The sequence below is a fragment of the Penicillium chermesinum genome (genome assembly GCF_028974085.1).
Source record: "Penicillium chermesinum strain IBT 19713 chromosome Unknown utg000004l:1.0-3345178.0:1.0-3348027.0, whole genome shotgun sequence".
Lineage (NCBI taxonomy): Eukaryota > Fungi > Ascomycota > Eurotiomycetes > Eurotiales > Aspergillaceae > Penicillium > Penicillium chermesinum.
In genome coordinates this window covers 1,210,089-1,231,600 of record NW_026695314.1, presented here as the reverse complement: position 1 = coordinate 1,231,600, position 21,512 = coordinate 1,210,089, and the positions used below count along the sequence as shown (strand labels likewise).

The following is a 21,512-nucleotide window of genomic DNA, read 5'->3' as shown; positions in this document are numbered from 1 at the left end:
GTTACAGAAGGTAGCACCGAAGCATGCTCCTCAGCCCAATGAGAATAATTTCATGGAGCTCAGCGCATTAACAAGGGAACTTAGATCCCGCCCATCGATGATGTACAACGCGACTTCGGGGAGAAGGTTAATCCGGTCGGCCGGCGGAAATTTCTCAGGAACAACATCGGGATCGAGTTGATCACCGTTCAAAAGGGACCGGCTGCCTAGGACCTTTGAGCGCCTCGCCCCCATCAATTTAAATCTACAAGAACCATTGTCGACCAGGGCTACACACCATCTACCCGCAGGAACCACCCTCAACCCACAATTCGAGAGCAACGCCCCCCCTCTCTCTCACCATGGCCATGCGCACCTCACAGCAGCTGCGCAGCCTGCCATCCCGGCTCCTCCAAACCGCCAGCAACCCCCGCCACTGCATTCGCAGCCTTCACAGCAAGAGCACACCCGTTGTGCCGCCTCCAACTCCCTTCGTCCCGGACGTCCCAACCTTCCTCACCCTGATCGGCCGCCAAATGTCCAAGCACGCGAGCAAGATCACCTCATGGGACCAACTCTTCAAAGCCTCCTCGCCGAGCTACAGGAGCTCGGCATCGAGCCTGCCCGCCAACGGCGCTACCTCATCCGCAAGCGCGAGAAGTTCCGCAACGGCATCTACGGGCCCGGCGGTGACCTAGAAACGGTCGTGGACGGGGTCGCGCAGCTGCGGGTCGTCGAAGTTCCGCGTGAGGCTCTGCCTTCGGCCACAAGTGCCGAGGCCGTGGCGGGTGACAGTGAGAGCGCGATTGCTCAATCTAAGCCTCTTGCTTCTGCGGCCGTGACGCCTGGTATGAAGAGGGCAATCGTGAACCTGCTACCCGGCGTTACGGAGTATAAGCACGAACCCAACACGGTGCTGAAGAAGTTTCTGGGAATGAAAATCCACCGAGGATCGCAGATTAAGGGTCCTTATCTGTTGCCTGTGCGGGGGAGTCATGGTCGTGCGGCGACGATCTCTGTCCAGGAGGGTATGTGGGAAGACAAGCGGGGACACAAGATTGATGGTGGTGAACGCCGACAGAGAGAGGTTCGGGCGAAGAAGGAGCTTGAGGAGAGGAGGAAGCGGGCATAGGTGTGATTGACTGGCGTTTCTTGCATATCCTCAGCCCATGGCCGCTATTACTTCTTGTGTTTCTTATCTACTGTACTATACTACCATCTTCGACTCAAGCGGTGGGGTCTGTACCCTTAGCTGCTACTGAATAAAAATGTAACAATCTGAACTGTGGACAGGGATTATATACGCTGGTATCAGTAGTCTGTCTACAGCTGCTATAGTAGTATTGTGAACTCGTTGAACTCGTTTTATTAAAAACTGATAACAATGCCAACACAGCGGAAGAAGGGAGCTTACACCCATGAGACCCGAAAATTAAATAAGTAAAGTACATAAGGTACAATCATTGGAAGACGTCGAGACGGGGCGGCCACCCGCGCATAATCCAGTACGACGGAGTCACCTGCTAACCCTCTGCGAACGTCGAGGGAAACATTAACATAGTCAGATTCTAAACTTGAAATGGCTCTTTCTTTTTGGTCTCTCCTGTCAAAGATGTGTTGCTGGCCCGCAGTGTTTCGTTTATTCCTTGGTACCGCGCTTTTCATATTGCACAAACGACTTGCCCAATGGCTTCGAGAAAAGGGACTAAGACAGGTGTTAGCCAAAGCCTTGATGAATCGATGAGGTGGCAGGGTTCTTACCGAGTAATCTGTGTCAGGGATGTCTGTGCGACCAGGAGGGTTGGTGAACTTGAATTTGCGCACTAGCGCGGCCAGGATCGTACCCAGCTGCACGTAGGCAAATTGTTCGCCAATGCAACGGTGACGGCCGGCACCGAATGGCAGGTAGGGACTGTTGGCTCCCTTGCTGACCATACCATAACCGTAGTCAATCTTCTCCTCGTCCTCCTCCTCCTTGGGGGTGATATCCTCGTCCCAGCGGTGAGGATTCCACTTGAGAGGCTCGGGGAAGAACTCAGGGGAGCGAGCAGTGACACCGGGGGAAGAGAGAACGTTGTGAGTGGTAGGAATGACATATGGCGTTCCGTCCACGGGCATGGGGTTCTTGACGGCACGGATGATAGAGTGGATGGGGGCATGGATACGGAGGGTCTCCTTGATAACCTTGGCGTGGAGATCCAACTTCTGCAGACCCTCGTAGGTGAGAGGAGGGAGATCTTTGCCCAAGACACGGACCTGCTCCTCGTATAGCTCATCCATGATCTCAGGGCAAGTAGCCATACGCAGAACAATCCAGGCCATGGTTGAAGACGAAGAGTGCTGGCCAGCCATCAAGAGGGCAATCATCATGTGCGCGATTTCTTCCTCGGGGATGGGTGTACCGTTCTTGTACACGCAAGACATCAAGTTCCAAACCATATCCTCGGAGTCCTTCTCACCGCCAGTCTCACGACGCTTGCGGATGATATCAGTGTAGGTCTCAGTCAGTTTGCGCTGAGCAGCATCACGGCGGCGGTTGTGGGGGAGAGGAGCCCAAGGCAGCATGAAGTTGATTGGCGCGAACCCCCTCCAAGTCGTGGTACATCTCAGCGAAAGTCGAGTCGAAGCGGGAGCGCACCTCCTTTCCTTGGAGGGAGCGCGAGGCGGTATAGATAGTAATCTCAGCAACGGTCTTAGAGACATCGAAGGTACCCTTGTTGTCTTGGAAGATTGGGGAGTTCTTCGTGAAGTCGTCGACCTCATCGGTGATCAGGTGAACGTAGGAGCGGAGTGCTTCCGAAGTGAGGCCGAATTTCACGAACTAATCCAAGTCAGAGTCCAGACCAAGCAATGCGATGCTGGAATTGTATCATATACCTTCTTTTGCTCCATGAGCTTGGAGTTAGGGCAGTCGTAGACCACATGGCGGCCGAAGACAGGGGTTGTCAGTGGCGAGTAAACCTCCTCAGCGCAAACATCGCGAAGCTTGCCATTGAGGATGAAGTCATTTCCCTTTGTGCCGAGGTAGACGGTAGTCTTCTTACCCAGAAGAACGAAGGTGAAGATATCGCCGTACTACACGAGACGAATCTGGTTAGGAATGATCTGCAAGAAAAAAAGGGTATTTCTCGGGCAGCGAACGTACCTTTTCGCGGCACTTGAAGAAAAAGTTATACGGGTCAATACCGTAACTAATAGTACTTCCGACAAAGGGGAACCAGTGGAAAACCAAAGGAGGTTCGTGGGGGCTCTTGAAGAGCAGCTGGCGCAAGACGTTGATGACAACTGCTAGAGCGATAAAGGACAAAGTACCGACGGCAGCCAGGGTGTAGATGGACTGATCCGAGCAACGCTCGCAGAACTTGTCGACAAAGCTTGAAAAGAGACCCATGGCGCGTGAAGTGAGGAATAACCCTCGTGTAGACGATGTGGGAAGTTGTAAATCGTGGAAGGGGGAGGGACCTGCACACTTATTGGATAATCTCCGCTGCGATTCGACGGCGCGTGGAGACCCGCTTTTTGCCCCTGGAGTCTGCAACTTTTTTTTTTAAAAGGAGAAATGGAAGGAGAGGCTGAGCTGGAAGCCGATCCTTGCGAAATGACCAATTGAATCGGTAATTCAGCTTTTGACTTCGGATTATTCGCGATATTTTGAGTAATCAAGGCTTCGAGGTTTGGGATCAAGCAATTCTGTATCACGCCACGTCGGTGAACATCTCTTCCGGGAGACGGATGGCATGATCCAAATACCATGAATTTCCTATGAAACTGTGAATGGTACCATTATAGTCAGTACTCGACGATTAAATGTACATGATAGTTGCAAGGCCTTTCCCTTCCCAACCAAACCCAGATGTCCAACCCCCCCACCCCCAAAAACCGTGTAAACAGTGCCTTCGAAGATACCAATCAGAGTGATGAGATACAGTTTTGGCTCGAGTTCCACAACTCGCAGTTCGCAGTATTAAAGATGTGACTAATCGTATAGGGCGGGGTCGCCTCGCTGGCCGAGATTGACAAAGTCCTTGGGACCGCTATTGCTGTCCGGCGACGGCTCACGCTTTTGATCCTTGGCAGGACGGTTGTGAACACGCTTTCCGGCGTCGTTTTTATGATAAACCTTGACGGGGGTCCGGTTTCCAGCGGCATGTTCACTGAATCCAGTGTCGTTGATACTGCTCAGCAAAGTTCGCTCACGCTCAACCTTGCGCTTGGAGAAGTCCAGATTACCCATAGCGCCCGTCATGCCATCGAGGCTGTCGGTAACGCTGGGGTACTTTTCAGTCAACCACGGATGCTCAAGGCATTCGTCAACAGTGATTCGCTTTTCCACGTCGACGGTGAGCATGCGATCAATCAGATCAAGAGCGGGATCGCCAACGGAATCCCAGTAAGGTGAGGGGTAGTTGAACTGGCCCATCTTGATCTGTTGCGCCAGCGTGTAGGGTTGCTCCCTCGACCACAGTTCGTCAGAGAAGGGAGGAAACCCGCAAAGACAAATGTAGAGGACCACACCCAAAGACCACACATCGACGGCCTTGGTGTATCGTCTTTTGCGGGTATCTTGGAGAATCTCTGGTGCGACATCTATCAAACGTTAGCTCCCACCCCGGCCTACTCATTTCCACATGATAGAAACATGGTCTGTAGTCAACTTACAACTGGGCGTGCCACAGCTAGATGAAAGTTAGTAACCCAATTTCCGTTTCCAAAGGGGGTAGAACCTACAGTGTTGTAGTAAACGAGTCTTCGCCAATAATCTTGGCAAGCCCAAAGTCGCCTAGCTTCACCGAGAGTTTCTTGTCGGCAACCAGAATGTTCTCAGGTTTGATGTCTCGATGGACGATGCCTCGGTCGTGCTGGGAACGATTAGCCTCTTCGCTGTCTTCCACGGTGAAGGATTGCTTACCAGGTACTTCAATCCTTCGAAAAGTTGGCGGAATACATGGCGCGCCTCTGGTTCGCTGAGCTTCGACTTGCTCACAATCAGATTGAAGAGCTCGCCCTCTGGTGCCAACTCCATGATCAGATAAGCTCCGTCGTTCTCGTCGAACGTGTCTTTCAAGCAAAGAAGATTAGGGTGGTTGACACTCTTCAAAAGAGCAATTTCCTGCTGCAAAGTCTCCGACTGCGACTTTTGCGAATCACCAGGACGCTTTTCAAAAACCTTGACAGCAAACTGCTTCCCCGTAGATCCTTCCACGCAAAGGTAAACCGTGGCAAAGTGGCCTTTACCCAGTTGCCGTTGGATCTGATACTGTTGGCGGAAACGGTTCGTGTTGCGAGTACGGGGGTAACGGAAGACAAACCGGGCCTCGTCCAGAATAGAGACCTCGTCCCCATCCTCAAGCTCACGGTGCTTATTCCGCCCGACGATGGCATCGTTGACAAAAGTTCCGTTGCTGGAAAGGTCCTCGAGGATAGCGACCATGTCACCCTTTCTCTTCTCCTCGAATAGTAAGAAATGACGGTTCGAAACAGTCGGGCTCTCGATTATCAAGTCTAGTTTCCGATTAGCTCAAGTATATGCATAGCAAGCGAAATGGGAACGACCCGGACGCAAAGAGCATGAAAGCCCCCGGTATATCCATCGGATCCAAAGGGGCAGCTTACCGCACTCTGGGTGACGTCCAATTAAGTAGCCACCGGGCGCCCGGCCATTCGTCGATTTACGCGATCTCTTCCCATCCCTTTCCTTGCTTGCGTCCTGGCTCTCGCAGTCATTCCGCTTCTTTAGGACGAAAGCCCCGCTAACTTTGTCATCCAGCGAGATGAGGTATCCCCAAACGCCCTCTGCGTCTTCATCTGTCACATCGTCTGCAAATGCCCGCGGGGGTAGACAAATTGCGAGAGAGCTTGTGTGTCACCCGGAGGCGAGGAAATGGCTTGCGAGAAGTCGACATTCGGAGAAGAAGCATGGTGTGTACGACTGGGGCTTTCGGGAGGAGTAGCGGTGACCTCCTGGCGAATATCCGTGGCAGTGGAACGAGCGTGGGTCATGGGAGTAGGAAGGTATTCATGGTCGATCGGAGTCTCCTGGGGCTGGCCGGAGATTCGTTGAGAGCGACGGGGCTTCTTTTGGTCTTGCGCATCGGCCTCGGCGGTGGCCTAGAGATAGATGGGGCTCCAATTAGCAACGGAGCCACGACGTGTATGTGCATGTCACCTCCAGACTTACAGGGCCTCGTTTCAAGCTCTTCTCGCGAGGTGCCATGTTGCTTGGTCAAACCGCCGGGGCTATGGCCTCGATCCACGAACCAATGAAGATTGTTGGCTGACAGGTCTCAGGACATGCGCGGTGATGATTGCGTCGAGAAGGTGCGGGAGCTTAAGAGCTGTACTGCACCGAATATAGCATGCACTTCAGATCGCAGAAAGAAGAACTTCTGATGAGCAGATCCCTATTAGCGGGGGAAGAAGTGCTGGCGAGGAAGACTGGGGAAGCCGGGCGGGTGTCTGTTTGAGGCTCAGCGATACTTTTTCCATTTCGAGGGTTCGGGGTTTCGCGTCACCCGCTCCATTCGAGAATAATTGCCAAAATTTCCCTAACACTTTACATATGATGGCGGCCTCCTTGAATCAACATAAGATGAATATGACATCGTGTCAACGAGTATGAGCCCCGCCGTTTGTGAGGAAGCCCCATGCTATCCTATCTTGTATGTCAAGCGAGCCCTGTTATGGTTCAGGAACCCGTCCCGGGTGTCCAAAGAACCCACGTCTCTCAATAGCTTTCAGAGATATTTCAAATGTTAGCGCAATATTGGTGCTGCGGTGTTTGATAGCCCTTCCTTATCAGACATGACCGGCATTCTCAAGATACTAACCAGAGGCTTGGACCGTGGAGGCGGCCGATGGCAAGCTTCGGTATGACTTTAGGGGAATCACGTCTTCAATGGGTTCAAGCTAACTTAGTACACCGTACCTGAGGAGCCAGTAGGCACGTAAATGCAGTCGGTTCGATGCCACGAATACCCTAGTTTCGCAATACGAGGTGGCACTTCGTTTTGGAGACAGGACGAAGTATCCCGTGATTCCAATACAAACGACCAACCGTCGTCGAAAATCCGGTTCAACTTATCCATGGTTTGGACGTATAGACGAGCCGACTCCATTTGAGCCTCCGGTAGACTCGACACTTCAGCTCTAATTATAGACCTATAGGATAAACCTCCGGGATCCGAAACATTATCGCCGTTCATTCACCTTCTGACTCGATCGACTTTGCTGCCCAGTTCACCCGCGAGGCAATGAACCTTTCCCGCCTAAGAGCGGGAAGGCTTTGACCACTGGTCTCAGGCTTCAGGCTCACAATCTATTGATCCATGCCGCACTATACCGATCTGGGAGAGCTGTTTGAAAAAGGTCAGTGGCAAAGGAGCTGAGCTTTGCTGCCCAAGGGCGCTTCACTTCCCGGGCTCTAACAGCGGGGATACGAACGCTGAAGTCCCTTACCCTAGGGTTGTTGGGAGAGGCGCAGCCAGCAGTCCTGGATTGGGTATCCTGCCTATATTCTCTGGCTTATTCTAAGCGCCAGTTGGAAATCCCATCTCTTTCTCTCTGATAGTTACACCCGGATGTGATATGCTGTAGACCCACCTCTCCCAGGCCGAGATATTGAGGAATCGTCGCTTGACGCGGGCCCGATCACGATTCAGCCATTTAGAGCTAATTATCTTCCTATTGGAGACAGTCCCTATAAGCCGTATATACCACTTTTCTATCAGATCCATCAAGGGTGCTGGATCTGCCGCGGCATTTGTTATTTCTGGTAGTTTGACGCAGTTTGGCGCAGTTTGGCGCCACACGGATCACGGCCTGCACATCGTGATGGTCCCAACTCGAAGCCGGCCAATTATTCTTGCATCAGCAGGTCCACTGTATAAACCGCGCCAACGCGGCGACCCACTACCCCCGACAACCGCAAGTAGTCCAGATACGTGCCCCTTTCCTCTGCGTCTCCGTCGCATACATCGGGTGGTCGGCGCCTGAGCGCTTTACCCGGGTCGGAAATGCAGGACACGGAACTTGGGTTGAAAGTGATGGCAATCAGGGCGAATGGCCACCCAGTGGTCACTCGGGTGAACTTAAACTCACCGATCAATCAACGTATACTTGACCAGAAGTCCTGGGAACCTCTCCTAGCAGCTTTGCCATGCCTCCCTCTCCTTACGATTGCCAGCTTTGTCTCATAGGTTTACTTGGAGAGGTATCTCTAACATATATGATGGCATGCTTTGCTCTTCAGCATATTGTTCGTAGCCAAATCCTACCGGAGAATTGCTGTGGCAAAAGTGAATTGACCAAACCCATTGTAGTCAATATCATGTACTAAGTACTTCATCTGCTGCTCTGCCCGGGGCCACATCCATGGATAAGCACTTCTCCATTGGTCAGCACGCACACACCCTCCAGGGCTCCAGCTGATCACCCCCTGGGGCTTTCTCCAGGTGGATTAAATGCAGTCACCCCATACTAACTTTACAAGGGGGCGCATCATATCTAATCAAGCGGATTCGGATGTTGGGCATCGGGCTTGCTGATTGGCAAGGCAGCTTTGGTACCAGTTTATAAAAATCCGTCTTCCCCATACCTAAAATCGATTGACTGTATCTATCTCGCACACGCTTCCGTTCCTTTATTGGCCGACCTCTCAGGTCACTCTATGCTATCCTACTGTTCACCTTCAATTTGCTTTGAGGTTTCCCTCATGTCCTGTTAGTGTCTAGACATCCATCCCTCTTGTACTATTTTTCCAACTGTTCTGACTGATACCCGCCTAGATTGCTGTCCGATTTCCTATCACCGTCGATCCTCCCCGCCGAAACAGCTATATTACAGTCGTGAAGAACGTCATAAAGTGTAGCCGTTGGACGCTCCCTACTGCTACTCCTCAATACGAAGCCCTGGCTCATCTGAATTGACGCAGGGTCCTGGACCATCACCCTCCACGGGTGTAAGAGCGTATAGCTTACTCTCTTAACCAGCAAGATCTAAGTTATCTCTTGGTATAGAGCGGCAAGTTGCAAGACAGAATGCCTGGTCTTCACACTCAACAAGCGGCCACGGGAAATAAGAGACGACGTATCCAAGCTATGAATATTGATGGTTCGCCAATCCCTCGGAATACCCCTCTCCCTGGGACTGGACTAGGAACCCAACAGAGCCTCTCTGTCAGATATGCCACAGGTCAAACCAGGCCACCACCAGGACTCCAAGAAAGTTATGTGTTTGATGAGGTGCCAACATCTCAACCTGCCCAAGGATTCCAGGGGGATTATGGATATTCCGTTTCCCAGGATTTTTCTTCTACTTCTCTTGATACGAGCCAAACCTGGCGGGGCGCTACTATCGGATTGAACTTTACCCCGGATAAGGATTTTTATTATGATGAGAGTTATGAGCCTGTGGACTCCTTTGGAACAAGCCCCCGTCGAGGAACTCATGACCTGGATACAAGCTTTCCTGCTCACGATGCATTGTCAGCCCGTGGAGATTATGCACAGGATACAAGCCACTATACCCAAAAGTTATTGAATAGAGAAGCATCTTACGGCCCAGTCTTGGGCCGTGGCATGCAGATTTCTATACTTCAAGGATCGTCAAACGGCCACGCAATTCCCGCTCACAGCCAGCATGTCTCTAATCAAGCATCTGGTACGCCTGGCTCATCTCAGAGCGAAGGTGACTTTCAAGGGTGAGCATCGAAATAGCAGGCTGCACTGCCGAGATTTTATGCTAATCTCGACCAGTGTGGAGGGTCTCGAATGCAAGTGGGAAGGTTGCACTTATAAAGGCAACTTCGGGTCCAGGGGCGCCCTTGAGCGCCATGTCAAGGCACTACACACCAACACCCAAGAATTCAAATGTCCCGACTGTGATTTTGTGAACGGCCGTCGCGACAAGCTACAGGAGCACCAACGACGCAAAAAGCACGGCAACTACATCCGCCTAAGCTAATGTGTAAGCCTTGGACTGCGGCTTTCTGTCTCTGGCATTTATTGACTACTTACGACTGCGCACTACATGTATATCCCCTTTTTCAACCTCGTGACCTGGTCCTCTCCTCCATCGCTGCTCTTTTTCTAATGACGTTCTTCATCGCTGTCTTTTCTTACTTGTCTTTGTTGGAGCTATGAAACTTGCCATGGAGGAATTGGACATACTGGATATACCCCGAGGATACGGAGTTCTTCGGAGGGCATCTTTGCCTCAAATACCCCTATGCCTGATTTTCATCAATGCTTTATTCTGGGCGTGCACCCTTTCATTGCTTACTTATTTCTGACCCTTGGGCTGATGGGCATGCTTATAAATCTTTCGCTCGTCAACTTGAATGCATCAATTCTTCTTCCAACCCTGTTTGGCTTAGTGATCCAAGGATCAATGGCCCCGGGGGTCTTTGCGTCGCTCACGAGGCTTTTGGTAGCCGTTAAAACCTACCCTGGCCCAAGCTGAGTCAATCATACTTTCTCACTTGGACCGGTAGGGTGCTTTCTTTCCACAGCCCACCGAGACCTGGACCCTCGGGCTCGCGTTGAACAAACTGGCCAACAAAGACACAATAGACACAATGTACCATAGTAGTCAATTTTAGCCCTGGTTCAATTTGCCACTACCACGTATATAATGCAAGGTCTATAGCAGCCTCCTTAATTCATATGCTAGTACAATCGAAGAGGTATACGGAATCACGGAACTCCACTACTTTCATTAGCAACCTCAAATTGTCCTTCAACGGCTTCTAGTACTCAAACTTGAATCCGACATCTGTCCTATAGCTATTAACACGTACCATAATCATGCAAATTCCTGTACTGTTCGAAACCCGCCGTGGTCGCTGCAGCGAACCAGATGCCGACGAAGAGCCCTCCAGCCTCGTTTCTGGCGTAATACCGAGTAATTCCACTAAAGTTGGCAATGCGGTAGAAGAAATATCCCGATCAGGGGCCCTCTCCAATCCTGCCAATACCAGTGACCGGGGAGAACCTACCTATGACGCCGCAGCCAAAGGGTGCTCCAAGCCATTGGAGATGCCGCCTCGACACCCGACCTCTGCGGCTGGTCTGTCCACCAGGCGGCACTTTTTGGAGCTGACCTCGGAGGCAAGACATCCACATCATCTCGATGTGCCGTCCTCTCAAGTGAATCAAGAACCAACGGGAACAAGATCATGATGCAGGAGAGCGGGCTTTAGAGCTTAATAAAGGGGGGCGTTCCGACAAGGCTTGATTAATGCCATGCATCATCATGGTGGTGTATTCCAATGGAGGTAGACTACTGGTATACGAAGACCAGCAACGCCGCTTTCCTGCGTGAAACATCCTTCTTTGCAAGGTTGTTTCTATTCACCATTTAGGTCAAGCTATCTATCATTTGACACCGTGTTATGGCCTACGTACGTCCTCATGTCAGTCGAAATAGTGGATGAAGAGACCCGGTATACAAGTTCATTTCGAAGCCTAGGATGGAAAAGTCTGACGCAGATCGGGAATTTCCCGAGTCCGTAAATCTACATGTGATTATGAGTGTCATAACTGCCGGGCCCGCAGGCCCACTGAAAGAAAAGGGTGGGGATGAGAAGTAGGGTCCACCATGGCATGTCGTGCAGAAAATGGAAATGGAAGATATGAGCCTTAAATAGCAACGCCGGTAGATGATACACAAGAACAGCAAAAATTACTTACGAAGTCTGACGAACAACACTGTCCACAGCCTCCGCAAAGTAATCTATGTTATTCGTGTTCAAGCCTGCCATCGATATCCGACCGTTTTTGGTCTGTCGAGCTCGTTAATATATAAAATCACCCGAGCACGAAGAAAGTGCGGGGGTAGAAAACTCACCATGTAAACATGCCACTTGGAGCGCAGGGTTTGCACCTGGGCCTCGTTCAGTCCGGTGAAACTGAACATGCCGATTTGGCTAGTAATGTGATCCCAGGTACCAGGTGTCCCACGCGCCTCCAGGCGCTCGCGCAGACCACGACGCATCTCCTGAATGCGACCGCTCATAGTCCGCAGGTCCTCTTCCCACTGGGCAAAGAGAACAGGATCATTCAAGATACGGCTAGCAATCCGGGCACCGTAGGCAGGTGGGTTGGAAATCTCCGAGCGCTGTAGGATAGCTAATTGACTAGCGATGTGGGCGTTGGCCTCGGAGGCATCGGAGCCAGGGGCTGAGACGAAATGGAAAGCGCCAGTGCGCTCACCGTAGAGACCGAAATTCTTGGCAAAGGACTGAGCGACGCACATCTCGAAGCCCTGTTCGACAAAGTAGCGGATGGCCCAGGCATCGCGATTCAGGTCACCGGAGGCAAAGCCCTGGTATGCGGTGTCGAAGAAGGGGAACTGGTTGCGCTCGCGCATGACGGCGGCGATGGCGCGCCATTGTTCTTGGGTGGGGTCGACACCCGTTGGGTTGTGGGCGCAGGCGTGCAGGACGACGACGGAGCCGGTGGGAGCTGCCTGCAGCGCCTGCACCATGCCGTCAAAGTCAAGACCCTTGGTCTTGGCGGAGAAGTATGGGTATTTGGCAATGTTCAGACCGACATTGGTGAAGATCTGGTTGTGGTTGGCCCACGTTGGGTCGGAGAGGTAGATGGTGGGCTTCAAGGGATGGAATTTGGAGAGGAAAAGACCACCTAGGTGGACGGCGCCGGTACCCGAGATGGTTTGCAGGGTGCAGATCTTGGGTCACTTAACGTTAGTGCTTGCTGATGGCCAGCGGTGCAGTGGGGGTCTCGGCTAGGATATGCATCCTAACGGGAGAGCTAAACGCTCTCGGTTCGACATACCCGTTTTTCGCGAATCGCGGGGCTCTCCGCGCCCACAACTAGCTTCTGGGCTGCAGCTGTCAGATCAGGCAATCCTCCGATGGCGAGGTATTCGTGATTGAGGTTGGGGTCGTTGTGAATGGCGTCATCGGCCTGCAGAGGAGAGATTGTGAGATTCTCGATGTCTTTTACAGCGAGCGAGGGCATGCGCGGAGAGGCTCACCTTCTTGACGACCGGTAAAATCCAAGGTTTCGCGTTATTGTCACGATAAGCACCAATGCCCAGATCGATCTTCTTATCAGAGGGATCTTCGCGATAGGCCTTGGCCAAACCAAAGAGAGGATCTTCGGGGGCCGCAGCCACCCTCGAAGCAGTGAAAACAGACGGGTTAGGGGAACCCATGATGTGCGAGGAGAGGTGAGAGAGACGAATGCGCGCAGTCTCGGGGGGGGGAGAGGGGTTTTGATGTTGACGGGTCGCCATTGTTACGTGTTAGCAAATTTGCGTTCCGAAGTTTCGAAAGTTTCGCAATGCAAATTTCCCCGGAAAGGTGACCGAAACCTTGCTGCTTGCGTTCACCGGATGAGGAGGAATGAGGGGGTGGAGACTGGCGCGGTTAAATCAGGGTGCGGCGATTGGCATCCAAAGGAGGAAGCCAAGTGTCGATAACTGGGTGCCTATCTAGGCAAAAGAAGCGTGTCTACGACTTTATAGCTTGGGGTCTGGGAGCTTCTGGCCTCGGGAGCGCTCAGGAAAGCCGAGGAACCTTCCGTGTTTTGTTCGTCGTATGACGAACCTCCCCTTCACGTGTGGCGCATGTGCTCCTTGGTTCTTAACTCTATCCGCCACGGATAGATAAGTCGGACACTCAGTGATTGCTGTTGATTTCCTTTCGCAAATTTACCAAGGACTAATACGAGCGCCGTGCCCCGAGAACATCGCCGTAACATGCTACACCAACTATTCCCGAGGGTCCGCTCGCCTCCAGAAAACTGTGTGTCATCGCCGAAGCATGGCGAAAGAAAAGACGCAGTGGAGCCCAGACTCCGGGCCCTTACATGGGCTGATTTGATCGCCTGACAGATAATCCGCCTGAGACTCATTGGCCCGTATTAGTTCTAATCTGTGCTCGCCATTTGAGGTGTCCATTCCCGCAAGGACGTGCCCGGGTGCGGAGTCCGTTTTATGCTTCGGTGCAATGCCAATTATCAGTTCGTCTGGATGGGTTCCGTTATCGCTGTATCACGTATAATGTCTATTCTCGTGCTGATATCGATTACGCGTGATTACCATGATGCGCATATCCTCCACACTTCAATCCAACCCCACATTGAGCTCGCATGGAGCCCATGAGGGGAAAGTTCCCGGACAAATTTCTCCAAGCCCTAAGCAACCCCAGAGAAGAACAACCCGGCCCCTCCGCACATATCGGCTGGAATCGGACTTGGGCCGCTTCCCGCCGCTTCCCCCCACACCCCGGAAAAACGAGGCCATACAGATGCTTCCTCGGAGCTTCGGCCTAGAATCCGGCGCCGGTACGGACACGGTTTGCGGGTTTCGAGCCGCTCATCTCTTGTCTCGTTACGACGACAGGCCTTTCTGCTTTGTGATGCCAAGTCGCAGCCCACCCCCACATATTACTCTGAGACATCGTAACCCCACGGCTACGATCATGTACGTTGGGCAGTGGGGGTGGGGGGAACATCTACTATAAGACCCAGAGCGCTAGAGTGGTTTGTATGCTCATGAATCTGAACTTGAGCCTATTCTAGTACTACTGCAGAGCCCTGGGAATCGGCTTAATTGTGGCATTTTGCTGAAGGTTAGTGGAGAGTTGGTTCAAGTATATATTTGTCCGAAGTCTCCAGGGTTCCAAGGTTCTATAAGGCTCTTGAGTAAGGCTCGTCACCGGGACACGCGATAAGGCTGGAGCTTTCCAGGGCGCTATCATAGACAGCCCTAGACTCGGAATGGTCTGCTACTGATGGTGCTAAATACCAGTCTCTCTTCAAGGCAGACGACACCTTCGAACCTTGGGGATTTCGAGTCTCTGAGTACACCATCATTACTATGCACAGAGTTGTACCACTATGTACACATGGTAATCGAGAGTTGGGACCTACATAGCCCTATATTCACTATACATGACGCATATGCAAGACCAATGACAAAAGAGACAAAAGATGGAGAGAACACGCACGCGCTTTTCCACACTTTCTTAAACGCCGAGTGCCAAAAAAACCAGACATTCCAATGAGCTATAAATGGCCCTCTTAAATCCAAACGCCGTCGCCAGATGGTATATATTGTATGACCATCGAACCCATACCCTCAAAAAATGAATCGTATACTCGTCAAGCCAAAAAAAAAGGAAGATATCAAAGCCAATGTTGATTACGGATGTGGCTGGGGCTGTGGCTGCGAGGCTTCCGGTGCAGCCGGGGCCTCGGCATCAGTTGCATGTGCCGGGGTGGTCGCTTCAGGTCCCCCAGAACTGGGGCCCCCGATGGGAGAAACGGGGGGAGGCTCGAGGCCGTGAGCACTTGTGCGAATGCGGAACCGGTCGCGGAGTCGTGCGCTAAGACGGTTTCTGCTGCGCTGCGCGGTCGCATCCTCGGTCGCAGCCTGCTCATCTTGGTTGGCTTCTCGGACTTGGCGCAAAGCAGCGAGTCGTTCTTCCACGGTGGCATTACGCATGCGTCGAACATTCAGGTAGCTTTTTAAGCGGTGGTGGGAGTGACGGGCAGGTGTTTCGGCCGCGGTCTCTTCGGCTGTCTCTTCTGGGTGCTCGGCAATCTCGCCTTCTTCGGTGTTCTCGTCGGCCTTGGATGGGTTGAGGTCGATGCGGCTGTGGTGGAGTTAATATTCAGATTCCAGACGGATACGTAAACGAAGATCAGGGGTAAATGGACGTACCACAAGGGACAGGTTCCCGAGACATTGACCAACCAGGGATCGATACATTCGGGGTGGAATTGATGGTTACACGGCAACACGCGAAGATCCTGGCCCTTGATAAAGTCATCGGTACAAATAGGACAAGAGAAGTTACCCGTGTCGTGCGTAGTTTCGCCCTTTGACTCGGGGGTTGGGGTAGCAGGTTGCTTGGGCAGCTCCGCGTCCGCTGGGTTGGGAAGTTGCTCGATCTCGGCATTCTCCGAACGAGGCGGCGAGTGCTCGCGCGATGGGGCTTCGCTGCCTTCCATCTCAATGTCTCGCTTGGCACCATCGACGCCATCTGCGGGTTCGTCGCCGAATTTGACGATCGGAATCGTTTCGAGCATTGCCCTTGCTATACCTCGTGCTCTACTCTGCCGCGGCCGCCCTGCCACACGGCGAGGACCATATCTCTCTGGGTGGCGGTGGGCCCGAACAGCGCCCGTAATGATAATGCCCAGGAATAGAGCAGTGATAATACCCGTGATACTATAGAGGATTATCATGGCTAGATTACGGTAAATGGGTTAATTGAGCACGAGTCTTGAGGCAATGGCCGATGAGAGCTGCTACTAACCAGTATTGGGGCTGCTTCCACCCGAGCTGGTGGGGTCGACGCCGGCATTGGGAACGGACATCTCGTCAATAGTGACAGCGGGGTTGGTAGATTGGAAGAGGGCCTGGAGAGCAAAGGACGCATGCAGACTAGTGACGGTGAAGATGTTGGCGAATCCCTCCGCAGTCGAATTAGCCGATATGTTACAGTGGGAGGACGACGAGCTATATAGCACGATGGCAGCAGGTGGTGGATGGGAAACAAGTATGTTCTGCACTGTATTGTCGACTTTCAAAGGCCCGGGATAGTCGGATGGATCGCACGGGACGCAGGCAATTGAAGATGAACTCAGCCCCAAAGAATCGGTCGCGACCACTCTGGTGACGTTACCCGCGACGTGATACGCCTGGGGAGCGTAAATTAGGCCTTATTACTGGTCGATGGTGATTGAGCGGCTACGCACCTGTTTCTGGCTGTCGTTTAGATTATCAAGGGTCTTGGTCAACGGGGCGAGACGTTGGCCGTTGAGCGGACCGGAGGCCTGCAGACGAAAGTGAGTCGAGTTGGAAGCGGACAGATCCTGGGTACTATTTGAGGGCAGGACAGTGATCGCCTGCACAGTGACGGAAAGGAGGAGGAGTAAGGGCACCATGGCCGCTTAGTTTTTACGGGTGACGGCGGATACGCAGGTGGGGGGTTCATGGACCAGCAGCATTAGTCAGGGCCTGCAATCCACGAAGATGAGAGGATGAAATGGAAAAAGATTCAGATGATGTGGAGTTCCAGATGACGAGCCGGGAAAACAGGGAATAAAAGCACAAAAAGAGGGGAGAGCTAAAGCCGATCGCAGTATGGATCCCCGTGGAGAAAGCAGATCGGTCGGATCATGACGATAACGGGGGAGGGGGCCTTGAGGGTTACCATGGGTTGGAGTTGTCCCCATTGGAGTACGCTGCGTACGTCGAGCCACCTGGGCAGATACGAACAGACTGAATAATGGAGCCAAAAAGGGTGACTTGATATGATAATCCATTTCGTCGTATTCGCTATCCAGAAGCTCCCTACAAAATTCTCCCTGATGGGATGAGCCACCGCCTCCAGGGCGTATCTCAGCCTAAAACACGATGGGAAGCGTAAGCGTTTAAGCGGTGGCTGACGGGGCACCAGTCGAAAGAAAGCAGTTCCCACCCGGAACAGCGCCAATCGTCAGCCAACCGATCGCCGTCCCCATCTCCAATGTGTTGCATGTCGATCGCATAAGACATGGCCCTACGCCAAGTAGATGATGTAGATGATGCCAATGGTGCATAAGGATGCACTTTTGGTGACTTTTGACCTCTAGCTGAGAGTATGGCAAACTCTATCCACTGCGGACGAAGTCCCCCTCTGGTCGTCGGTAGGATCCGAGGTCTTTCATGGGCATGCGACCGGGGGGGGGGGGGGGGGGGGGCGCTCCACTCCGAGTGCGGCCTTGCAGAGAATTTTCTCCTTGACAGATGACCTGGTCAATTAACTAATAGGAGCAGTCCAGATCCAATCGATCCAATCTTAGAGCATCTAGACCTAATTAACTAGTTATTTTATAGTTATTAGTTATTGAGACCTGCTTATCAAGTCCAATGTCTAACCACCACCAATGACCCAATTCAGTATTCGACCGGTCACACCCGGTTCTGAATCCATGGATGTCACTCCTGCATCAGACACTGTCCTTGCCCCCCCAAATTCTTTTTATCTATAGTGCCCGAATTTTCAATCCTATGCCCAAGATAAAATGATAGATGAGATTCTTCCAAACTTGTGATCATTGAAGGGGAAAGGGCCTCGGGCCCTTATCGCCTGAGACATCCGGCCTTTCCTCCGCCGTCGCAATTCCTTTTGCGCGCTGATCGTTGTTAGGGTTGGTTCCCCCGCAGCACACAGTGATAGGTGCAGGCTAAGCGAGTGCAAATCCGAAGAAAAACAGAAAGGATCAATATTTACCGCAGAGGGTACTTTTGTAGCAGGTGATGGTTTTGTGGGCAGAGCTTCCCCATTCCCCCATGTTCAGGCGTTCGAACGGTTCTGAGGAACCGCTGAACCGCCCACTGTTCGTTAAGCGCCCGAACTTTATTGGGAGAGAGAGCGGACTTGCAGCCCCGGCAGATTTGCTGGGCCTGCTGGATACCTTATACGCTTGTGATATACTGGTGACCCCTCACTCTCTCCTTTCGTCCTCATGCTTGCAGCAGGCATTTCTGCCAGGGCCACACATCACACGCTCAAGCCCCGGCAAGGTCTTTCGGATCTGATTTGCGGAGGTTCCAAGGTGGAGAGGTCGAGGCTCCCATAGACCGGCGTACGAAGGGAGAGAAGGGGCAAAAATAGAAAAGAAATCAGCGGTTGGAAGAGTGCCGTGATCACCAAACAACGGAAAATTCACCCTTGAATATTAATAGTTCTGTATTCTGGCGTCCCATTTTCCCGCCCGAAGCTTTGGCGCGGCTGCACCCGCACTTCGGTCTTTTTCATCTTTCCTTTCCCCCCTCTCCTGCGATCGACGCTTTTGATCCACGGGGCCATGAAAACTTGATCGTGCTGCATCTTCTTCGAAATCTCCATTATCCTATCCGGGCTGCGGGTGCGTCGCACCATGCCTTCTAAGGAACCCGACGTCCGGTCGGCGTGGGAACGTCGATTTGATCGCAAACCCGTTTCTTCGTACGTATTTGTCTTATTTTTTTTCCTTATTTTTTTTGGGGGGGGGAGGTCTATCGGCCCCCTTTATATCAAATTACTGACTATGCCAGGAACCCCGTCTACGCTGACCTCGACGTCGAGCACAATGAACTGGTCCAGACCTGGAAAGCCTTCATCCACCACCTACCCCCAGAAGACCGCGTGCAATGGGAACCGCGACCGCAGACCGCTACCGATGTCCACACTCTCATGCAATCCCTAAAAAGCTACTGGATGGAGCGTCCTCGACAACGCGTCTTCCGCCGTGCCATCGTTCTCTGCGATAAATTCCTCCCAACTGTTGACACCCATGCCCTCGTGCTTGTCGCTCTACCCGATGGAGCTCGCTATTATATTCCTCTACTTTACGCGGTCCTACAATCTGTGATCAAGGTGGGTTGTGCCGGAGCACGAGACCACACGTACAACCCGCTAACAGTCCACCGCGACCAAATAGGCTTCGTCAAACTACCCCTTAGTAATTGAAGGATTTATTACAACCATGCTCGATATCAACCTTGCCCTACAACTCCCCGGGAACCCGAACTCCTCTGATGTAGAACCTATCGCGAGGACCTATGCTTTAGTTTTCTTGCTTCTCACCGAGTTCATGGATTGGTATGTGCGGAGGTCGACATGTCAGTTATTAAAGAGTCACAGCCAAGATGCCTACGCCGACTTCCACCCTTGGTGTCTTGTATCCAGCGGCAAGCTCGGACATTCAATGGAGCGGATGACATGGAAATCGATAATGAACGCGATGCAGCCTATACCCCCCGCTCACTCTGGGAAGAGTCCCAGTTGAGTCAAGTGGGACGTCATGGGGACCGTCGCCGCCATGCGGCTCAAAATACCATGACACGGCGGTTGATCTGGGATATTCAACAAGACGCCGAAAAGCGAGATCGCCTCCGAGAGACTCGAGAGCAGCTTTTAGCTCAAGTTCTCCGAGCCGTGGACGGCAAACTCGACCCTGTTAATGAGAAGAGCAGCGATATTGTGTGTCTGACCACAGCGGCACCGGACTTGGGTAAGAGGCAACCCTCGGAAACTATAGAGTTCTTCAATTGACCCTGATCCTTGCGAAAAGTCACGCCTCATTTCGAATGGTCCAGAGGGTCCAAGCGTCGCCTGGCTCGCCTGGAGCTCCAGAGCGAATCAAAGCATCTCCAACCGTTCTTCGACAGTGACGACCAAATCGCAGAGTTAGAACCTGATGAGAAGGTGGTGGTAGAGGCTAGTGTAATCACCGCCCTGCGAAAATGGGTCACCAGTCCTCGTTCCCAGGCATTGGCCGTGGGCGGGTCGGCATCCACGACTTTCCCCAGCCCAGTAGGTCGTCTCTCGGCGTGCTATGCTTCCTTTGCCCGCGAGGCCCGCCTACCCGTTCTTTCGCACTTCTGTGCACTTCCAACGCAGGAGACCCCTGGACAAACCCCCCCACCAGCAGGGTCTCATCGCTCTCACTTACAGCCTAATCCGACAAATGATTGATACCCTTCCGACTGTGGTGGACAGCGACTCTCTTCTCGACTTGACTGCCGAGCGGTTCCGCAAAGTGGATGGGAGTCTCGCCAGCTGGACAGCTGCACTATCACTAGTGGACACCCTGTTGCATTTTGCACCACCATTACTTGTCTGCATCATCGACGGAATCGACAAAATCCACGACGAGTCAACGGATGTCGCCTTGCGAGAGCTGCTTCGAGTGCTACTCACTCACACCCGGCACCAGCCCCCCGTTAGCGGGGACAGTCCAGGGCCAGCATTTCTGTTCAAAGTCCTCTTCACAGTCGCTGTCCGACCCAGCGCGTTGGTGGACACCATGTCTGAAAATGAACTGGTCCTCAGTGAAACCGCCTTGCCAGAAGAGCTTAACAACCCCGATGCAGTCCTGGCATCGGATCTCGCGCAGTCGCAATGAATGCTTAATGTGGGTTTACCTCCGGTCAATCTACGCTTGACGAATTTCCTTCTATGGTTTGTCCTGTCCTGTGGCGGCCATTTCCTCCACCCTCTTGACTTTCATCATCTGTGCAAGAAAAACAAAAGTAAATACATGATGAAGGGCCACCTGAGGGTTCTTATGATTGCACGAGGTACGAAGCAACGGCGATACTTTCAGCATACTTGTCTTTCTTTGTTTGTGTGACTTCTGTACCGTCATCCTTGCTCTTTTGCTGGGGGCTGCTGCAGGGTGATACTTTCTTCTCCTGTTTCTTCGACCTTGTTGTCTTCCAATACTTGCTTTTCTGTTGGCGTCCGGAATAACCTGGCAGTGGATAAGGGCATTCTCCCTCCCATGGAGAGACACGTCGCCTTTCGCCTTTCGCATCTTGCTTCTTGCTTTCCCGATGGTAGACACTGTACTATACTGCTTGGCTGTGATACCCACGTCTAGAACTAATACGACCGAAAATCGTCGGAAATTGAATTCCGAGCCCAAACATTGGACATCCAAGCTGGACGCTTTCGAGATGCGGGGCCTTGATAGAAAATGCGGGGCGCAGATGGAGACTGAATTCCGTGCACTGTATACTTCAGTCTA

General features: G+C 52.4%; 8 protein-coding genes across 8 annotated transcripts; 4 read left to right on the top strand and 4 right to left on the bottom strand.

Annotated features, from left to right (window-relative positions):
- Window positions 1-97: 97 nt before the first annotated feature.
- N7468_005357 (mitochondrial 37S ribosomal protein mS41) lies at window positions 98-1,111 on the top strand (the record flags this gene model as incomplete). Its single annotated transcript, XM_058474654.1, has 2 exons — window positions 98-126; window positions 196-1,111. The coding sequence occupies 2 exons, from the start codon at window positions 98-100 to the stop codon at window positions 1,109-1,111; spliced, it is 945 nt and encodes a 314-aa protein (XP_058330394.1).
- Window positions 1,112-1,618: 507 nt separating this feature from the next.
- On the bottom strand, window positions 1,619-3,370 carry N7468_005356 (cytochrome P450; the record flags this gene model as incomplete). Its single annotated transcript, XM_058474653.1, has 5 exons — window positions 1,619-1,684; window positions 1,741-2,493; window positions 2,564-2,800; window positions 2,857-3,054; window positions 3,125-3,370. 5 exons carry the CDS (start codon window positions 3,368-3,370, stop codon window positions 1,619-1,621), a joined length of 1,500 nt encoding a protein of 499 aa, XP_058330393.1.
- Window positions 3,371-3,955: 585 nt separating this feature from the next.
- N7468_005355 (uncharacterized protein) lies at window positions 3,956-6,193 on the bottom strand (the record flags this gene model as incomplete). Its single annotated transcript, XM_058474652.1, has 7 exons — window positions 3,956-4,566; window positions 4,639-4,655; window positions 4,708-4,838; window positions 4,889-5,481; window positions 5,593-5,784; window positions 5,847-6,087; window positions 6,158-6,193. 7 exons carry the CDS (start codon window positions 6,191-6,193, stop codon window positions 3,956-3,958), a joined length of 1,821 nt encoding a protein of 606 aa, XP_058330392.1.
- A 3,422-nt stretch (window positions 6,194-9,615) lies between these two features.
- Window positions 9,616-9,939, top strand: N7468_005354 (uncharacterized protein; the record flags this gene model as incomplete). The annotated part of the gene is made up of 1 exon (XM_058474651.1): window positions 9,616-9,939. The coding sequence occupies one exon, from the start codon at window positions 9,616-9,618 to the stop codon at window positions 9,937-9,939; it is 324 nt and encodes a 107-aa protein (XP_058330391.1).
- An 842-nt stretch (window positions 9,940-10,781) lies between these two features.
- Window positions 10,782-11,156, top strand: N7468_005353 (uncharacterized protein; the record flags this gene model as incomplete). The annotated part of the gene is made up of 1 exon (XM_058474650.1): window positions 10,782-11,156. One exon carries the CDS (start codon window positions 10,782-10,784, stop codon window positions 11,154-11,156), a length of 375 nt encoding a protein of 124 aa, XP_058330390.1.
- Window positions 11,157-11,256: 100 nt separating this feature from the next.
- On the bottom strand, window positions 11,257-13,236 carry N7468_005352 (aspartate aminotransferase; the record flags this gene model as incomplete). Its single annotated transcript, XM_058474649.1, has 6 exons — window positions 11,257-11,323; window positions 11,382-11,441; window positions 11,667-11,758; window positions 11,824-12,666; window positions 12,774-12,905; window positions 12,976-13,236. The coding sequence occupies 6 exons, from the start codon at window positions 13,234-13,236 to the stop codon at window positions 11,257-11,259; spliced, it is 1,455 nt and encodes a 484-aa protein (XP_058330389.1).
- A 1,911-nt stretch (window positions 13,237-15,147) lies between these two features.
- N7468_005351 (RING-H2 finger protein) lies at window positions 15,148-16,898 on the bottom strand (the record flags this gene model as incomplete). The annotated part of the gene is made up of 4 exons (XM_058474648.1): window positions 15,148-15,601; window positions 15,670-16,198; window positions 16,268-16,652; window positions 16,710-16,898. The coding sequence occupies 4 exons, from the start codon at window positions 16,896-16,898 to the stop codon at window positions 15,148-15,150; spliced, it is 1,557 nt and encodes a 518-aa protein (XP_058330388.1).
- Window positions 16,899-18,878: 1,980 nt separating this feature from the next.
- Window positions 18,879-20,888, top strand: N7468_005350 (uncharacterized protein; the record flags this gene model as incomplete). The annotated part of the gene is made up of 6 exons (XM_058474647.1): window positions 18,879-18,946; window positions 19,036-19,357; window positions 19,422-19,586; window positions 19,670-19,994; window positions 20,055-20,350; window positions 20,412-20,888. The coding sequence occupies 6 exons, from the start codon at window positions 18,879-18,881 to the stop codon at window positions 20,886-20,888; spliced, it is 1,653 nt and encodes a 550-aa protein (XP_058330387.1).
- Between the last annotated feature and the right edge of the window lie 624 nt (window positions 20,889-21,512).